This window comes from Lissotriton vulgaris, chromosome 5, assembly GCF_964263255.1.
Source record: "Lissotriton vulgaris chromosome 5, aLisVul1.2, whole genome shotgun sequence".
In the NCBI taxonomy this organism is placed as follows: Eukaryota; Metazoa; Chordata; class Amphibia; order Caudata; family Salamandridae; genus Lissotriton; species Lissotriton vulgaris.
In genome coordinates this window covers 1,820,035,894-1,820,056,950 of record NC_141693.1, presented here as the reverse complement: position 1 = coordinate 1,820,056,950, position 21,057 = coordinate 1,820,035,894, and the positions used below count along the sequence as shown (strand labels likewise).

General features: G+C 46.6%; 1 protein-coding gene across 1 annotated transcript in view; it reads left to right on the top strand.

The window, feature by feature from the left end:
* Nucleotides 1-17,669, top strand: part of IGF2BP1 (insulin like growth factor 2 mRNA binding protein 1) — a 402,021-nt gene extending 384,352 nt beyond the window's left edge. The window contains exon 15 of the mRNA XM_086924241.1: nt 16,559-17,669. Within this exon, the coding sequence (XP_086780367.1) occupies nt 16,559-16,651 (93 nt within the window). The 3' untranslated portion in view covers nt 16,652-17,669. The remainder of the gene's footprint in view (nt 1-16,558) is intronic.
* The last annotated feature ends 3,388 nt before the right edge of the window (nt 17,670-21,057 follow it).

Below are 21,057 nucleotides of genomic sequence, written 5' to 3'. Positions count from 1 at the left end.
GAGCACAGTACTGGATTACAAAAGTAACTATCGTACTTTACCTGCAACCTGAATTTTCTCCCATTGGATAACTCTGCCAGATTTCTGTTGAAAAGTTTCTTTGTGTGAACTTTTAACCCCTTGTGTGCTGTTGACGAGCTGCCCTCATGACGAGCTGAGCTTGTCACAGCCGTTGGAACGTTCACACGCGGGGATAATTTCCCCACTGTGCTAAACGTTCCAAAACTACTGTTGTGATGAGCTCAGCTCGTCACGAGCGTTTTGGTGTTTCCCACTTACTACTATATACCTTTTACTGACACACTATGGTTTAGAGATTATGCTTTACAATCTGCTGCCTTGCCTCATTTGTGTTTTTTCTGAACTCTTGGGTTCTGAAAACTCATCACCCAACTCTTGACTTATGTTTATTGTGGGGCACAAACATGCGCAACTGAACACATGAGGTGAACATTGAGACTCTATTGTATGTCAGATAAATTGACTGATAGACTCATATTATATTGTTCTAGCCCTGAAGAAGTCTGTGGTTTATTACCACCAAAGACGAAACACGTGTTTGCAACGGCTAGAGTATTTTAAGAAAGATCACTGAAAAGACAAGAGAACAGACACACGACTTGTTATGTTTACTTATACTCCCCTAAATGTGTTAGCTCAGGATATATATTGTGTTTGCATCACGAGGGCAGCTCCGCTGTGCCTCATGACGAGCCAAGCTCGTCAACAGCACAGCAGCGCTGCGTGCGGCCCCCCGGGTGTGTACCCCTCCCCCCGCACAGGAGGGGTACACACCCCAAAGCCAATGCAATACCTATGTTTTTGCTAAACTGTTTCCAGCTTAGACCCCAGGACTGAATCTAGGAGCCAGTTCTGGGATTACCAAAGTAATCTACAAAGTAATCAACTGTTTATACAAGAAAATCCATTGAGCTCAATGCTAAATTGTGTGTAGAATTGTGTTGACTACAGCAACCCCTGTACCTATTGTGTTTACAAAGTTTATTGCCTTTCTGCAAAGTACTCAACTGAGACCTCTCATATTGAGAACAGTATATTTTGATGCCTGTTGGTTCTAGAATTAAAACCACTAGGTCGGATATAAAAAACAATTGGCCTGAAGTTCAGTCTTTGAGTGTGTGAAACCTTTTGCTGACTGAGTGTACAACAAATGCTTTACACTGTCCTTTGGTACTGCCTTACTGCTCGACCAAGCTACCACTTTAGAGAGTAAGGTCACACCAGGCTTTAACCTCTGTTATACCTCTGGGGTTTGTGGACTCTATACACACTGTACCTTACTCTTGTCCAGTATATATAGAGCCACTTTCTCAGTCTCCTACATTCAAGTAGGTTACAGTGTGTTAATCGCCCTGCAAAAGATGGCAAGAGGGTGTGTTTTTTTTTTTGTGAATGCAGTCTTCGTATAGCATGTGATCCACAACATACTGCAATTGGAAAGCATTACTTTTGCAGCGTGAATCTTTCTGGATTCACTATGCTGTGCATATTCCGCAGTCTTGTGGTTGGGTCCGGATTCGTAGCTCCCACTCTTGGGCGCCATCTTCAGATTCTTTTTTCCGCGGTCGGGTCTGGATCGTTCCCGTTGGGCTCCAGACATTTTTGGAGAAAGTGCTGAAAAGTTGGAGAAGATATTGGAAGAAGAAGAATAAAGAAGACTTCACAGAACATTGACTAAGAGAAAAGGTGAAAACTTCGACGATCGTCTACGTCCACGTGGTCAGGGAGGCCTGAACGCACGAGGATGGACAACACGCCGTTCAAGTTCTGCCCGAACTGCAGACACAAGTACGCGCAGAAAGACCTGCACCCGGTTTGCAACCTTTGCCTGCCGGTAGAACACAGAAGCGAGGACTGCAACGCCTGCTCCGTCTTTGACCAGAAGACCCTGCGTGTGAGGAAGAGACAGAGGGTAGCACACGCCACCCTCGAAGGAAAATCCCCGACGCCATCGCTGTACGAGCTGGGGATGTCCTCGGAGGAAGAGGACAACGCTGCCGCCGAAGACGACAGCTACACGGTCGTAGAGACCGATTACAAGAAGACACCTGATAAGGTAGGAGACTCGACGTCCCACAAGAACACGAGAGACTCTGAGTCTCGAAAGTACGAGGCCAAGAGCCCGAAGGCGCCGACGCAGCGACATCTGCCATCCGCGACCACAAACAGGCCCAGCGGATCCTCGGAGAAGGAGTCCCTGGCGCCGAGAGCTGTTGACCAGCAGAAAGCGTCGAAGATCGTCGCCGAAAGGGACCGATCGACATCGAGGGAGAAAGACCCTAAGGCCTCGGCGCCATCCAAGGACCCGAAAGCCAGTTCGACGTCCAAGCCATCGACACCGAGAATCTCGCCGCTGAGCCAGGCGACGAAGAGAGGGGCCGAATGTTCCGAAGCCGAAAACTCGGTCGAGATAGAAAGGAAAAAACGTCGGCTAGAAGCCGAAATGGCAAGCCTCTTGCAGCGGAGAAAGGGTTTCGACGCTGAGATCAGTGCCTTCAAAATTCCACACAAGACCAAGCACGCCGTGCTAGATCTAGTCGAAGAGGAAGAACATGTCGACGACCATGTGCCTAGCGACGAGATGGTCGACGACCAGGAAGGTGAAGAGAATCCCTACGAGGATTATAGTTATGAGGAGGAAGAGGGCAGTAGGTTGGACGCAGTCGGCCACCTCTGACCCACGCGAGGAGGATTACCTAGACGTCGACACAGAGAGCCCGGAAGAGGCGGTCGACTCATACCCCTCGAGGCCCTCGCCGCCGCACGACATCGGAGCATACAACTCGGCGATACAATCTGCCGCAGCTGCATTCAAGCTAAAGCTCGACGAGGAAAAGCAGAAAGACTTCCTGCTAGAGACCTTGCTCCCAACACAGACAAGAAGCCAGTTCCTTCCAATGCTGGAGAGCGTCTTGGCTCAGGGAAAGGAAGCGTTCAAAGAGCCCGCAACATGCAAGGCGGTAACTCCCAGAACAGAGAAAAAGTACAAACACTCCTCGAAGGACCCGGCCTACATTCGGGGCGAGGTCTCCGCTGACTCCATTATCACGGCCACAGCTAGGAAGAGGGCGAGCGTATCCACTACCTCTGGCCCACCACCGGATAAGGAGAGCAAAAGGATGGATCTGGTGGGGAGAAGGATCGAGCGGAATGCCGCGACCCACTGGCGCATGGCTAATTCCAACGCCCTGTTAAACAGGCACATGTACCAGATCATGGAGGGGCTGGGGCAGTTGGTGAAGGACCTACCCCAGGATGCCAGGCAGAAGGCCGAAAAATTGATCGAAGGGAAAAACGCTGCAAATTCTTGCCTTAAGACAGCCCTGGACGGAGCAGACACCGCCAGCAGGCTCATGATGATGGGTGTCACGGAAAGGAGACACGCCTGGCTCAGGATCTCAGGGTTCAAACCCGAGGTACAACACAGTATCCTGAACACACCGTTCAACGGCGAAACGCTTTTCGGAGCAACATTTGACGAGAAACTATGGCAACTCAAAAAAGATAACGAGACGGCAAGATCCATGGGGGCATTGCAGTTCAGAGGCAACAGAAGAGGCACCCTGCCACGGAGGCCCGGCGGGAGAGGTGGAAACCAGCCAGGTACATCGCACCAGGCCTTCCAGCAAACGCACCAGGCAGACTCGCAGGCTCAGCAAGGTCACCAGAAGCAGTCCTGGCAGTACCAGTCAAGAGGTCAGTCCTTTCGAGGGAGAAATGGACGTGGCCAGAATAGAAGAGGGGGGGCCAGCAGCCCACCTCGAAGTGACTTCAGACACCTATGGGTGCCCGAACACAGGAAAGATCCCAGGGGGCACCACGTACGAAGGGGTCAGGACAATCTAAACACCTACGACCACATGACACCAGTGGGAGGAAGATTAAAGTTCTACCTCCAAGAATGGAGAGAAATAACATCAGACAAATGGATCCAAAACATTATCCAATTCGGATACTGCTTGGAGTTGGAGAGAAAGCCAACAAACAGAAAACCAAGGGGAAAGCCACCAGCAAGAGAACAGCTGTCGAGGCTTCGGGAAGAAGTGCAAGAACTTCTACAAAAACAGGCCAGAGAAAGAGTTCCCTTCAGGGAAAGAAACAAGGGAATATATTCAGCGTACTTCCTGGTACCAAAGGTCGACGACAAGATGAGACCCATCCTAGACCGAAGGTTCCTCAACAAATTCATAAGAACACAAGTTCAAAATGACCTCTCTACAGGAGGTGCTGCCGCAATTGCAGGTCGGAGACTTCTTGGTCACGATAGACCTCAAGGACGCCTACTTACACATACCGATGAACGAGAAGCACAAGCATATGCTCAGGTTCACAATCGGAGGAGGCCACTACCAGTTCACAACGCTAGCCTTCGGACTGAAATCAGCACCGAGGGTATTCACGAAGTGCCTCGCGGCAGTCGCAGCGCACTTACGAAGACAGGGGATACACGTATACCCTTACCTGGACGACTGGCTGGTGAAAGCAAACTCGTACCAGAAGTGCAAGCAGCATGCACATACAGTGACTAGCACGCTCATAAACCTGGGGTTCTCCGTCCATTGGAAGAAATCATCAATGGAGCCGGAGCAAGTGAAGATCTTCCTGGGGGCAGAGATCAACACCTTACAGGGCAAAGTGTTCCCCAGCGAGAAGAGAGCAAGGGCACTGGTCAAGGAAACTCGCCTCTACCGGAAGGGACAAGCTCGGACAGTGAGGACTGCGAGCAAGATCATGGGGATGATGGCATCGTGCATCCACCTAGTGCCGAATGTGCGGCTCCACATGAGACCCATGCAAGCATGGCTCCAGGAACAATGGTCACAGGCTTCGGGCAGTTGGGAGGATCTTGTGGTGGTGACGCACGCAGTGCAGAAGGAGATTACATGGTGGTCCATGGAGAACTTAACAAGGGGACAGCCTCTAACACCCCCAACTCCGACAGTGATCATCACCACAGACGCATCCCTGAAGGGATGGGGCGCTCACATGGAGGAACTCAAAGTGAGGGGTCTTTGGACGCCAGCAGATGCGACAAAGCACATCAATTACCTCGAATTGAAGACAATCTTCCTTGCACTGAAAGCCTTCCAGACAAGACTGTACAGGCAAAGAGTGTTGCTACAGACAGACAACACCACGGCGATGTTCTACATCAACAAACAGGGTGGAACACAGTCAACAACGCTTTCAACGCTGGCGCAGGAGATATGGAGGTGGGCCATTGCTGACGGCCCTCCCCCACGGAGGAGACTGGTCGCGACTGGCGGACTGGGAGGATTCGGGTTTACAGCTCGTCGGGGACCTGTATGAGGACGGAGTGCTCCTGTCCTTTCAGGATCTCATTGACCGCTTTGGGATCCCCCGGGGCGACTTTTTGCTGCACTCGGCCATTGTGCGAGTGATCCAGGCGCACTGGCAAAACGGACTAGAGGAACCTCAATTGTCCCAGGTGTGCCAGTATGTAATGATGTCTGCGGGCACAGTGAAGGCGGTCACTTGCCTTTACGGCAGGCTGATTACTGAGGGGTTGGTCCCTCTCGCCACACTGAAGTCCCGCTGGGAAGAGGACATCGGTAGGGAGATCCCGGAGACGACCTGGTCCCAGCTGGTGAGGCGAGCATGGAAGGGTACACGTAACGCCCGTTTCCAACTGGTCCACTATTATGTTCGTCATAGGGCGTACCTGACCCCGGTTAAGATCAGGCGTTATTTTGCCACGGCTTCGGCGGAATGCCCTAGGTGCCCACAATGACTGGAAGTTTGAGGGGGGGGGTATCTTTTTGGGGGTTGGGGTTTGTTTAGAAAAGCAGAGGACGGACAGTGTGTTATCCGGACCAGCTCCCGCATCCTACTGACCCCAGCTACATTCGCCGCCCAACCCCAGGGATATGGGCTGCTTGGCTGTATAGCAAGGCTATGGAAAGGGGTCGGTGGGCTATATCTTGTAAAAGTTGGCTATAATATGATGCTGGTCGTTACTGTATTGTTGTACGGATTCCTGCAATAAAAATATATTTAAAAAAAAAAATCAAAAAAATGGAGGTGGGCCATCCCTCTCCAGAAAGACCTGCTAGCCATACACCTACCAGGGAAGGAGAACATTCAGGCAGACTGGCTGAGCAGACAGACCTCGGCATCCCACGAATGGGAGGTCAATGCTCAGGAGACGAGGAGGCTGTTCAACAGGTGGGGAACGCCATCAGTGGACCTGTTTGCAACACGCCAGAATGTGAAATGCCGAAACTTCGCATCCAGACAACACGAAGAAGGGTCCCTTGGGAATGCCCTATGGATAGATTGGTCCTGGACATTTGCTTACGCTTTTCCCCCGACACCACTGATACACAGAGTACTTACCAAGTGCAGAGCGAGCAGCATGACCCTGATACTGGTCGCGCCACAGTGGGCGAGGCAGACATGGTACTCGCAGATCATGGAGATGGCACAGTGTGCACCCCACAGATTCGGCAGAAGAAAAGACCTGCTCTCCATGCAGAACGGAGAGGTGCTGCACCCAGAACCAGAGAGCAGGAGCCTAGTAGCATGGCTTCTGAGGACATAGAGTTCGCACATCTGAGACTGCCAGAGAGCACCCTCAGGGTCTTTCGGGTGGCACGAAGGCCCAGCACACGGAAGTGCTATGTCGCAAAGTGTAAAAGATTCACGATGTGGTGCAGGAAGGAAAGACTGCACAATAAAATGAAAAAGGACTCCACGGTACTGAAGTACCTGACGCACTTACTGGAGAAAAACCTCAGCTCGTCCTCCTTGAGAGTTCACCTGGCGGCTATAGTGGCATACTCAAGGGGTGAGATGGGCAGAAGCTTCTTCACATCACAAGTTGTAAAGAGGTTCCTGGAAGGAGCGAAAAGGATCGCACCACCCAAGCGTGTGCCACCACCGGCATGGAACTTAAACGTGGTCCTGACGGAACTCATGAAGGAGCCCTTTGAGCCGCTTCACAAGGCCTCCTTGAAGATGCGAACTATGAAAACTGCTTTCCTGGTTGCAATAACGTCCTTAAGCAGAGTGAGCAAGCTGCAAGTGCTAACGCTACAGGAGCCCTACTTACAAATACACAATGACAGGGTTGTGATGAGGACCGGCCCACACTTCATGCCGAAGGTGGTGTCCAAATTCCACATGAACCAGTCCATACAGATACCGAGTTTTTTCCAAAAACCAACCACTAGCGCAGAGCGAGCTCTGCACACCCTAGACGCAGGAAGGGCGGTCATGCATTACATTGAAAGGACAAAAGGACACAGGAAAACGAAACAGTTCTTTGTGTCGTTCGCCAACAGTTGCATGGGCAAGGCAGTGACTAAGACCACTATCGCACGCTGGATCGCGCAAACAATCCAACTCTGCCACAAAAGGGCAGGGGAAGAACTGGCAGAAAGGGGCACGTGCCGTCTCCACTAGGAAAAAGGGGCTACAATAGCCTTCCTGGCCAATACACCCATACAAGACATATGCCTGGTGGCAACATGGGCTTCGGTGCACACATTCACGACGCACTATTGCGTGGATGTTCAGATGAACAAAGAAGCACAAGTCGGACAAAGGGTGCTCCAGCATATATTCAGAAACCAGAGCTCATCTTCCACCCAGCCGCCACAGAAATGAGAAACCTCTACGAAATCTATGCACAGCATAGTGAATCCAGAAAGATTCACGCTGCAAAACAAATAGTTTCTTACCTCTCGGTGTAGTTTTGCAGCTTGAAGATCTTTCTGGATTCACTAGCGAACCCACCCACCTCCGCCAGAAAGATGAGGCTGGAGAGAAAAGAGGTGGTCAAAAAAAAAAAGAGAAGTAAGAGAATATAAGGACAAGCGGTAAAGAAATTCTCACCTGAATAGAACATTGCCATTGCTTCGGAAAAGAAGGAAACACGGAAAAAAGAATCCGAAGATGGCGCCCAAGAGTGGGAGCTTCCGCAGGAAGCATGCCGACGTCACCGGAAATGCACCCGAGGAGGTGTGACGCCGACGCCCACAAGGGCTACAAAAAAAAAAAAAGAAAAGACTACGAATCCTGACCCAACCACAAGACCGCGGAATATGCACAGCATAGTGAATCCAGAAAGATCTTCAAGCTGCAAAACTACACCGACGGGTAAGAAACTATTCGTTACCTGTAACACTTTGTTTGCTGCTTGCGTTTCATTTCACCTGTGATCCTAGTAGACTGCTACTGACACTACCATGTCCCACAGTCACCTGGTTTGATTTGTAGGGGGTGGAATTTGAGGGGGTGTGGTGGGGGGGGGCTTCAATACATAAAAGATAAACAAGTTGGTGTTCCGAACCAAACACCAGATGGCACAGCGTGTGGTCTACTGCTCTATAAACTGTGCGCAGTGGTATGGGCCCATACTGTGTTTGCGACTAGAAAGCTCTGCTAGCTTCACATGTTTGACACGTTTTTCAGTCAATTTGCTACACTGTCACACTCAACCCACCTTGGCCTTATTGTAATCCACAAAATATACATAAGAGGGTCCCTGCAATGCGAAAATTATAGGAGAAAACCAGGGAGACAGCCTATTACACAACACTAAACCCCTAATAAAATCACATTCTACACTGATTAATGTGATTATTTTATTTGGGGTTTAGTGTTGTGTAATAGCTTATTGTAATCCACCCCACCAAGCTTTCTCTGTTAGGATCATTTGTGCTTCTTGCCCATCTTCTTTGGAAGGCCCCCCTACTCTAGCTTGGAGATACTCTCCTTAACTTGTGTTCAGATGTGAACCCTAGGACACATTCTGGCTCTGGAATGAACATGCACATAGGGAGTCTGAAAATCTCTAACTAGGATATATATATATATATATATATATATATCTGCAGATTGTACACTTAGCATTAGATCGCCACCTGGTGTTGGGCTCGGATGATTGCATTTTGTAGTCTTGGAAGAAGTCTTTTGTAGTCACGAGATAGGTGAGTCTTCCCTTGAACGATAGTGCACATGGGCATCTGCTCCATCCTTAGATTGTTTTTTTCTGCCACTGGGTTCGAATTAAACTTGTCCGCTTCCGTACGAAATCTACTTTTCAAGTACTTTGACGTGTAAAAACGTATTCAAACTTCACCAAACTACTTTCGATATCGAGAAACGTCTCGACTCATCTTGATTCCGGTCGTCGATGCGGGACGTTGATCCTAGCCACGCCATGAGGCCTACACCTCATGGAAAGGACGCCATTCAAAAGATGCCCCAAGTGTGGGGCAAAGTTCCCACACAGTAACCATCACGAGGTCTGTAACCTGTGCTTATCTCCCAGAACACGACAAATCCAGCTGTACAGCCTGTGCAATCCAAGAAGACCATTCGCGATCGGAGGGCCCGTCGACACGACATGCAGAGATCGGCTCCAGGACCGGTGGACATCTTCGACGAATCAGTTCCGCTTGTTCCCGATGACGATTCAGACGATCTCCAAATCGTATCCGGGGCAGACGACTCCAATGACTCCATACAATCGGGTCAGCGCATGAGTACTACTGCTCCTGTCCCATACCCACCACCCAAATTGAAGGCAAAGGTCAACACACCGCCTCCGGGGCCCAGTCACGACCGAAAAAACACTTCTAAAGCCCCGCCATCGAGCCCAGCTCCGAAGAAAATACTCAAGCCTTCCGGTAGCTCCTTACCGAGCAAGCCGCACGTGCCAATCCCACCAGCTCCCTCGGCACCAAAACCGAAAAGTCCTGGCTCCGAAACGGACTACTTTTAAAGACAAAAATATGAAGCCAGAGTCTGACGCCTCGAGACAGACGATAGCACAGACGGGAACTGGAGTGAACCAAGTACCCTGAGGGTAGGAGAGATAATAACCGGAGTATATCCTCCCAGAGAAGTATAGCACGAAAAAATACTCCAGTAGACCACGGGTTGGTCAGTTGAGTAAAGTGTAAAAAAAACTGTACCTGCGGTCTCAAAAATAGAAAAGTAGGAGCTACTCGGGTAGTTTAACTATTAGGTTGTGTCTGGCGCAACCATGTGTGTTGGGGAAAAAAAACTAACTTGTTTATATTACCCTCACACACCCTAGTGGTGTCATGCTTCATCATCGGGTCACCCCGACCCCTACAAGTCGGGGTGGGCTCGACCACAGTATTGGGAAGCTCTTCTGATATATTCAAGGAGGGGGCTTTACATTAAATAGAATAAAATCACCTAGATAGATCCCCGGTATCCCTTTATTATGGGGTCTATCTGGAAGGTTAAAATACTGTATAGAAATTATTTATACAAGTGGGTCTCTTCAGGGTATTATGGTCCTATTACCCTAGTGCCAACATGTTTCAGTCCTCTCTGGCCGTGAAGGTCCGGGACTTTCTTCAGGGTAAAAGCAGCCCCCTATGTGGGGTAAAGAAGGATGGGGTTCCCTATCCTAACAGTATAATGAGGGCAGAGTAGCTGCTCCTCAAGTATAGTGTGCTGTCTGTGTAAACTGCCAGCCTGCGTCCAATTAGGGAAGTCTGCTTGCTTCACACAGGACCGGACAACATGAGGGTGGTCTTGAATTGGATATCTCACCTTGCAGTGGACATACATCGGTTCCGGTCCTCGGCGTTAAGCGAAGCCAGCGTCTGACGCCTCGAGACAGACACCAGCTTCCACTCCGAAGCTAATATCTTCGGTACCGGAACCTAGGCCTGATTCCGATGCGCTCAAGCCCTCGTAACAGCCTACGAAACCGAAAACAATACCTTTGGTGCAGAAATCTACGCCAAAGGACACTAACTCCTAAGGCTAAAAAAGAGCAGCAACAACTCCCAGAACCAAAAAAATAGGCACCGGCCAAGGTTCCGCAAGGAGAAAACCTTTTCCAACCTGATCCTCTACAAAAGGTCTACATTGACCCAAAGACAGGTCCTATATCCACTACACCACACAGGAAGAGGAAATCTGACACAGCACCTACACCTGCAGTGCTGGTCAAGAAGGACTCTGCCACATCTCCTATGCACCCTTCTCCTATACTTCCTTCTCCTTCATCTCCTGTTCCTCTTAACATTTCACCTCAAAATTCTCTTGAAAACTCTTCCTCATTCTTCACCACATACACCTCCAAATGAGGAGTATAGAATAGGGAGAGGGGTAGACCCAGATGAGCCTTTTCCCTACCCTGTTGATGATCTAGATTGGGAGTACCCAAACCCACAAGATGTGCCAGATATTCCTGACCCACATTCATATCCATCAAAACCTTCTCCTCCAGAAGACAACGTTGGTTTTGGGCACTTGCTGAATAGGGCTGCCATCTATCATGGGGTCACCATGCATTCAGATGAGGCAGAGGAAGACTTCATTAGATACGTTTGAACAATCACAAAAATCTGTTCAAATTCTTCCTATGATTAAAGGGGTCATTAAACATGCTCCAGAAGTACTTAAAGATCCTGTACGTGCTAGGATTCGAAACCCTAGAATTGTGAAAAAGTACAGGCCTGCTCCTGAGGATCCTGCCTACATTAAAGGACAGCTACCCTTAGATTCCCTAGTCGTGTCAAATGCTAGAAAAAGAGCAAACTCAGACATCCGGTGAAGCACCACCCCCTGATAAAGAATCTAAGGTAATAGATGCTTCAGGCAAAAGGATAGCTGCACAAGCTACCAAAACATGGCGTATTGCGAACACAAGTCCTCCTTGCAAGATATGACAGGGCTCACTATGATCAGTTAGAGACATTACTACAACATCTGCCTGACCAATATAAGGCGCAGGCAATTTACCTTTATACAAGTTAATTTCAAATGCCTCAATCAAGTGCGCACTTGATGTAGCAGACACTGCATCCTGAGCTGTAAACACTAGTGTCCTACTTTGACGTCATGCGTGGCTACTCATTTCAGGATTTAAGCAGGAATTGCAAACTACCATCTGGAATCAGCCATTCAACCAACATCAATTGTTTGGACTAGAGGTAGACAAAGCACTAGAGAAAATGAAGAAAGATACTTATACAGCCAAATCTATGGGAGCTTTGCAATCCACAAACGCTAGAGGCTCCTTTCGTCGCTTCGTCTATAGAGGAGGCTCCAAACAGACTGGAGCAGACAATACATCTTCCTTCAAATCCAATACAGACATCCTCCAGTAAAGGTTATTTTAAGAGGCTATAAAGGCAACAACAATAAAGGAAGAGGTCGAGGTAACAACAATAATCGAACCGCTTCCACCACAAAACAGTGACTTCCCTCTGCTCCCCCAACAGCACTCCACTCCTGTGGGGGGCAGACTAACACAGTTCCTACCTGTCTGGAATTCCATCACAACAGACAAGTGGGTAAGACAAATTATCCAGTATGGCTACTGCCTCGAACTTACAGCTACCCCTCCACACACTCCACCCAGGCAGCGTCCAATGTCTGCAGAACATCTTATACTGCTCAAACAAGAAGTCCTATCACTTCTTCAAAAGGACGCAATAGAAATAGTTCCTTTACATCATCAAGGAACAGTGGTTTATTCGCTGTATTTTCTAATACCCAAAAAGGACGGGACACAGACCAATTCTCGACCTCAGGCCCCTCAATCAATATATAAACTCAGATCATTTTCATATGATCACTTTACAACAAGTGCTCCCATTGCTGCAACAAGGCGACTTCCTTACAGCACTAGATCTAAAGGACGCCTACTTCCACATTCCCATACATCCTTCGCACAGGAAGTATCTGAGGTTTGTACTGGAAGGACAGCATTATCCATTCAAAGTCCTTCCATTCGGGGTAACAACTGCACCAAGAGTGTTCACAAAGTGCCTAGCAGTAGTAGCAACACATCTCCGAAGACAACCGATGCATTTCGTCCCATATCTAGACAATTGGCTCATAAAAGCCAAGTCGTTCAATCAGTGTGTCCAACACACACATCAGGCATTTCAATCATTGCTCGATTTAGGGTTCACAATCAACTACACCAAGTCGCACCTACAGCCCTCTGATGTACATCAATATTTAGGGGCTACAATAGCACGTCTAGAGCTCTAGCGTATCCCAGTCCAGCGAGGATACAGAGCATTCAAGCCTTAGTCACAAAGTTTCAACATCAACACTCTCTCAGCCAGAGTGTTTATGAGAAATAGGCATGATGCCATCTTGCATCTTTATTGTGCCATATGCAAGACAGCAAATAAGTCTGTTACAGGAATGTCCAGCACAACAGTGGAATCCGGCTCAAGGACAACTAACAGACCTGGTGTTGGTAGACAGCCGCACACATCGCTCTCTGCAGTGGTGGAACACCAAAAACATGACAAAAGGGCGGCCGTTCCTCGAACCTGTTCCACAAATACAGCAGATGCATCTCACAGGATGGGGAGCCCATCTCCTACATCATACAACTCAAGGGCAATGGACCATTCAACAAAGCTTGTTCAAGATTAGCCACCTAGAACAGCTAGCAATATTCTTAGCGCTCAAAACATTCCACGTACAAAACAAAGCGGTCTTAATCCGGCCGGACAACATGAAAGCCATGTACTATATACAAAAACGGGGGGACACATTACAGCTGTCCCAGCTTGTACAGCACATTTGGAGATGGGCCATTCCACAAAACATATATCTGTTAGCAGAACACCTTCCAAGAGTTCACAATCAGATAGCAGATCTGTTGAGTCAACTGACACAAGAAATTCACGAATGGGAACTACGTCCGCAAGTTCTTCAACCATTCTTTCACAAGTGGGGTCATCCAGATATAGATCTGTTCGCCACACACAAACACAAAATTCCCAACCTTCGCCACCAGGTTTCCACACCCGCTGTCCAAGGGCAATGCGATATGGATGAACTGGTCAGGCAGATTTGCGTACGCTTTTCCGCCACTGCCACTAATACCACTAATAGTGTGCAAGCTACGACAACAGTTGCTCAAACTGCTTTTAGTAGCTCCCACATGAGCACGCCAACCGTGGTATACAACACTGCTAAAACTATCTAGAGTTCCACACCAAAAACTACGTCTGACACCATCCCTGCTAACGCAGATCCATGAAGACATCAGACATCCAGACCCAAGCCAACTGAATCTGGCGATCTGGCTCCTGAGGTCTTAGTTTGGTTATCTTAGCCTACCACCAGACTGTATGAATATCATTAAAGAAGCCAGACCTACTACTAGAGCTTGCTATGCTGCTAAATGGAAAAGATTTGCCATTTCCTGCAACAATAACCAAATTGATCCCCTAGATGCTTCCATCCAAAATATAATTTGCTACCTTCTACATTTACAAAGATGTAATTTAGCATATTCATCTATACGCCTACATCTGACAGCAATTGCAGCATATTTACAAAACAGACATTTGTCTTTATTTAGAGTGCCTGCATTTATGGAAGGATTACAAAGAATCATTCCTCTCAGGTTACCACCCTCTCCAGTGTGGAACCTAAACATTGTTCTTACAAGGCTCATGGGACCACCTTTTGAACCTCTACACAAATGTGAACTGCAATTCCTCACATGGAGAACAGCTTTTCTAGTAGCTATTACCGCTCTTAGGAGAGTTAGTGTGATTCAAGCTTTCACTATTCAAGAACCTTTTTTATAATTACACAGTAATAGTGGTTCTCAGAACAAATCCTAAATTCCTTCCAAAAGTCATTACTCTCATTTAAACCAATCTGTGGAGTTACCAGTGTTATTCCAAAGCCCAGACTCTGTAGCAGAAAGAGCTCCACACACACTAGATGTTAAAAGAGCTCTTTATTATAATCCAAATCCTTTCGAAAAGCAATTGTTCGTAGCTTTCTCTCCACCAAATAAGGGCAACCCCATCTCTAAAGCTGGAATTGCAAGGTGGATTGTTATATATATATATATATATATATATATATATATATATATATATATATATATATATATATATATATACAAATATGCTATCAAAAAGCAAAATGTACATCAATAGTTCGTCCTAGAGTGCACTCCACATGCAAACTATGAACCTCTATGGCTTTCTTAGGGAACATTCCCCTGGAAGACATCTGCAAGGCAGCAACACGGTCTACAACACACACCTTCACTAAACACTACTGTGGTGATGTGCGCAGCAAGTCGCAGTAGGCCAAGCTGTTCTAAAAACTCTTTCAAACTACTGCAACAGTTACAAGCGACCACCTCCAAGGGAGACACTGCTGCACAATCTATGCTAAGTGTACAATCTGCAGCTCATTTGCCTCGAACAGAAAATGCTACTTACCAGTGTGTATCTGTTCTTGGCATGTAGAGCTGCAGAGTTGTACACGCCCTCCCGGGACCTGTATCTGTTCCAGTTTCATCTTAATTAGATATACATATGGACATCCCTTCTTTATTTCTACTAACTCCATTTCCCATCATGGCGAAAAACAATCTAAGGATGGAGCCGATGCGCACTATCGTCCAAGGCGAGGACTCACCTGTCTCGTGACTACAAAAGACTTCTTCCAAGACAACATGCAATCATCTGAGCCCAACACCAGGTGGTTATCTAATGCAAAGTGTACAACTCTGCAGCTCTACATGCCAAGAACAGATGCATACTGGTAAGTAGCATTTTCCATATATATATATATATATATATATATATATATATATATAGTTAGGATTTTTTTGAATAGGGATTTCTGAAAATTCTATGTTGAATAACTTTGGCTTTGAAGGACGGAATTGGCTGAAATTTTCTGGACAATGGCACATTTTGTTTCTGAGCTTCCCCTGAAAGTTTGGGGAGGGGGTTCGTGAAGTGGGGGCCGAGAAAAAAGGGGGGTTCCAAAACGTGTTTTTAACATTGAGTTTTCCATAGGGCGGTTGGACTCACTTTTAGATCGAACGGCTGAATGGATTTCTATAGAACTTGGCAAAATTGTAGGGATGGTAGCCCGATGTGCCTTTGCTAGGTCTCAAGATATGTACAATAGTGGATTTTGAGTAATTTAGGTTCAAAAAAATGTATATATCTGTAAGCGCGCACAGGGGAGCGCTCCGGGCGCGCTACGCAACTTGCGCGCGGAAAGTTGATTGGCTCCCCGGTGTCTGTAAACATTCTAAACAGTCCGGAGCGGCCGCCATCTTGTGTCTCGGTAGGATCGAGACACAAGAGGTGGCCAAAACAAAGGGGGAATTGACCATAAGGGGGCAGAGTAGATCCTCCCTGACCCCTGGGTTTGATGTGGGGGCTTTAAAAGGGCCCCGCGGGGCAAAAAAAAATCAGTGATGTCACTGACATGTCATGAATGATGTAATATGTGACCTCATCAGCAGTGGATTGCGGGTGCGCGATATATAGTTACTGCAACTAACTATATATGCGAATTTCAATGGTTTTGTGTGAGTAAAATAAGGTTTTGTAAATGCTAATCCCTAACTATATATGGTCTATAACCTATGGTTTTTTCATTAAATATATAAATATATATATATAATTTCAGTATCAAAATGTGAAGTGCATCCATCATTGTCACGCTCCAAAGCGATCTACCTTCAGAACCTAGCCACTCACTGTACTTCTTTCTCTTTCTTCAGTTGGCCCAGCGCAAGATTCAGGACATCCTGGCTCAAGTGAAGCAGCAGCAGCAGAAAGGACAGAACAGCCAAGCACAAGTGCGGAGGAAATGAGATGCAACACAAGGAGAGCGAACCAATGCCAGGCTTAAGAGTGACTGTGAATCAGTGATCGATACTGCCGGTCAGTGACCACCACTGATGGTGACTGACAGTCGTTGTCCACAGACAGTGCCCTTGCTTAACAGGATCAAAAATGGTTCTGTGAAAAATGAAATTTGGGTCCGAAAAATTATATATGTAAAGTAGTCGAGCTTTAAATATGTTATGCGTTGACAAATTATGGATTTCAGGATGCCGAGAATCTGTAAAGAAAAAAAAGCAATTCGGCAAATGCTCCCAAATTTCCTAGCCTCTCAAGGGACGAATAGGTTTTTTTTTTGCCATTTGAACAGAATTTGCTGGTTCATGGAGTTCATAGGCTGCCGTCTGGAAATACTCCCTCGCCAGAGCACAGGCCTGCTCAGAAAAGGCATCTACACATGTTTATATCCAAAGGTGTCCAGGAAGGTATATTTTGTGCTCTAGAGGGTAGTGCTTTAGGAGCCCCACCTGTTCAACGGTATTCTGTTTTCCATATGCATAATATTTGGTTTACCCTCCTATTTAAGATCCTTGACAGAGGAGTCGTTCGATTTCTGTATTCTGCCAGACAGTATTCGTGCTGATATGGAGCTTAATGCTCTAAAGAAGGATTTTTTTTGTACTGCATTTTACCATATATGCAACACATGCTATGTACTCCTTTTTTTCTTGGCACTCTGACACAAGGTCTGTAAGGAGAAAAATTAGTTATCAAGGAAGCCATGGCCCCGTCCTTGTTTTCTGTTTCCTATATACTTAACTTGATGAATTGTAATCCCGAAAACATGATTTGTAGAGCAAAGGCGCAGGTCTGTAGCATTGCGTACTTGGTGGCAGGGATTCACTGGTTGGCTGGGATTCACTGGTTGGCTGGGATTCACTGGTTGGCTGGCCTTAATCCATTAGATTTCTCTCATCCTAAGAACCTTTGTGTCTTTTAAAGACCTGCATTACATCTTAGGCTCCTATTATATTACTTCCTGGGTTTAAAAAAAAAAAAACTAGACCGTACTGGTCTGTCGTAGTGCTGAAGCAATGACCTTGCACATGAGTTAACTCAAGTGCACACATGCATCTCAAACTCCTGCAGAAATTTCATATATAGTGAACTCCGAATGAAAGACCTCTGAATTGAGACCAGTAAACAATTTGTAATTTCATAAGTTAATTATTAATTTACATCCAGGCTAGTTGATTATTGAAGTCTGCTTTTCATGGGTGTTGCTCTCTCCCCCGTTCCAGTTATTGGAGAGATTATCACATGTATTCTAACTGCAGGACTAAGGCCTCTTTACACAAGGCAAGTGAACTGTTGGGCATCATGCTGTCATGCATTGGCAATGACTGCCAGCTGAACGTGCACATTTCACAGGGTTCCTGAGAGCCCAGCAGCAGCACAGAGCACTTAGTTTGGACATATGTCCACTTGACTCACTTGCCCCATCTCTTCAATATTGCAGACCATCACTCTTCTGGTGCATGTTATCCTAATTCCCTCTTTGTAAGTGGTTGGTGATCTTTCAAGTTCTGGAACGAGAGCGTTAATTCCGTTGTTACATGCTGTAACACGTTCTGCATAGTGCAGAGCTAGAAGTATTAGACAATTCCCAAGTAATGGTATGAAGTGCTGTTGAGAGAAGTTGAGGTCTCTTCTCCACAGAAACCTTCGTTCCAAAGCATCTTCCATTGTGGTTTTGCATGACCTTGGCTAGCATGGGCTACTTTAGAGCCCTTGAGCAACGCTTCTGACATTTGTGCCCCCTGCCCAGAGCTGGTCATCAACGGAGTTAGCCTATGTACAAGCAGAGTGTTGGTGACTTGCCCCTCAAAATGCTGCATCTTTTCAGAGTAATGGTCAATACTCTGTGGTATTCCATTACTATTGGTACATTCAAAAACATTTTTGTTTCCTGTATTTTTAGGATTCCTGTTGTAGGGGATACCCCACGTTCAGAGGTCTTCTTTAGAAAAATGTAGCTAAATAAGCAATAACTGGACCCTTGTAGCAAGTTGTCTGTTGTAGTTCCAAGAAAGGCACTCCTGTGCTCACTTGTGTGAGGTTACATTGCCGAGTAGCTCATCCCATCCGGACTGCTCCACCCTGACCCCCCACAATCACTTATCGCTAGTTCCCCCCTCTCCTCCCTCCCTGTTTCAGATGGAGAGTAAAGTTTGCAAAGGAAAAAAACTTGAATGGTTGACAACAAATATTACTGCATGGAATGTACACTTATTACTGTTAGGAGCACAAAATATACCTTTGTTATCCTAGGCACATAACCTTTTTGTAGTTCTTTTTCGGACAGGCAGCTGCTAACAGTATTCGAACCAAAATGAATCATGGGCATTATTCTTTTACAAAAATAGAAGTACTGGAACTCAGTTCTGTTTGTTTACTTGGCTTGTCTTGTTGTCTGACTCTGAACAACCTGGAGAAATGCTTCGATTGTAAATTAGCAGTAGTTCAAAGGATTGCAGTTTTTAAAGACAAAAACCAAAATGATAGGACAACGGAACGTTTGGTTCTTGATTCCAGTCACTCTTAATGTGAATTTATATATTTTAAATATATTTCATTGATTTTATATCTAGAGTTTTCAGAAGGACAGTGGCTACTTGTGTGGAATGCTGTGCTCCGATGCCTTGTTTACATTTGGGGCTTAGCCCGTAATCAAAATGTGGAAGAGTTGCCAATGAGTTGAGGAGCTTTTCCAATTTATGGCCTGTTGCAGTCGAGTGCACCTCTGCTGTACCTTGAGGTCACGACGAGTGTCATTGTAGGTTCACCCTACCGCCCTTCTTAGACTGAAGTAAGCCTGCTTGCAGGGAGGGGACACTCTTCGAGGCTGGTGGTCACCCTTGTGCCTCTACATGTCTGTTACCAGAAGAAGAAAAACTACTTGAACTGAACCAGTGTGCTTGTCCTTAAACAATATGCATTCCTGTTACCTTTATAGTTTGTTGAATCTGTGGGAGGTAACTCGAAGTTCAACTGTTAGGCGCTATCTTGCCCTCTGAAGCATGTTGTGGGTAGTGTGGATTTTGCCATGTAGTCGCTCCTACGGACCCTGCAGGGCGTCCTCAGATTTAGTTTCAGCCCAGCAGGAAAGGATTACCCTCCATGCCAGATGAAGCGCGCACTGAGTGGTAGTTGGCTTTTTGTCCATAACCTTTTGCTTCAGAGAATGATTAAAGGTAAAAATGGAGTACATTTCACAAAATCACTGCTGTTCCAGCAAAAGTGGCTTCCTCCAGTGGAGACTTGACATTTCTGAGTACAATCGACCTCTCCCCTGAAATGTGGCCAGATGGCCTTGTGGAATTGGCCACGGCAGGGTCGCTGCTCGTGACGAAAGACAGCGTTACAGCAATGTAGTTATTGTCCTTCTATAATGTTGCAACAACTTTGAGGTGTGGGAAAAGCAAGGCATTGCTGTGTGTGTATCAAAAGAATGAAAAAACAAACTTAAAAAACCTACCTCAAGGCATGTAGTTACCTCAGCAATTGTTTCCTTTTTTTTCGCCTTGCTGATATTTTATATAAAAGCTGATAGTCTTGAATATTTTTATTTTTTTAATTAAAAAGAGAAGTAACGTTTCCTTATGTCTCATGAGCCAAGAGTTATGTGCAGGTAGCAATGAGCTCTCTATTGAGAACGACCGAAAAATGACAGACCTAACGGAGAAATGTATTGGCTTGTGACTCATTGCCCAGTGGTGTTTTGCAGGAGCAGACACCACTTGACCTTAAAGGGAGCTTGTAAAGTAGCGTGGGGACCAACTCACAAATGTAAACATCCGCCCCTTCGATCTCATAAAACGGCAGTAACCGCTAACTAAATGTCGAACTCAGCTACCTCGTAAACTACGGTACTATTCAACTACATAAGGCTGCCTGCCTCTGCCGTCTCGTAAAGTGGACGTTCAGCGAACCACTTGCAAACACCCACCCGCCCCATGTCGTACAGCAGCTGTCCTAGCTGGCTTATTGAACTTGTAAATGTACCCCTCCATCCGCTGTGAACCTTGGCCAAACCCACTGCCCAGCTTTCTGACGGCAACCGTGTGAGCCAGGTCTGACCTATTTAACCACCTCCATCTTGTTAAATCACTGAACCAACCAAGTCTTCTGAATCCCTTCACCTGTCTGAGAGCTGAAGGACAAGCGAGTTGTTAAAGCATGTGGCCCCCATCTCACTAAGCAGATAGGCACCAAATCTTAAAATGTGAGCATCCCTGCATACGTGACACTAAACCACCTGACTACCCAAGCTTTGGCCTGCGTTTAACAAAATACTCTAACGAAGTCCTGAAAGTAAATAGTTAGAAGCTAGGACAAAAATCTGATCTAAGAAAGCATGGATGTAACCAGTTCT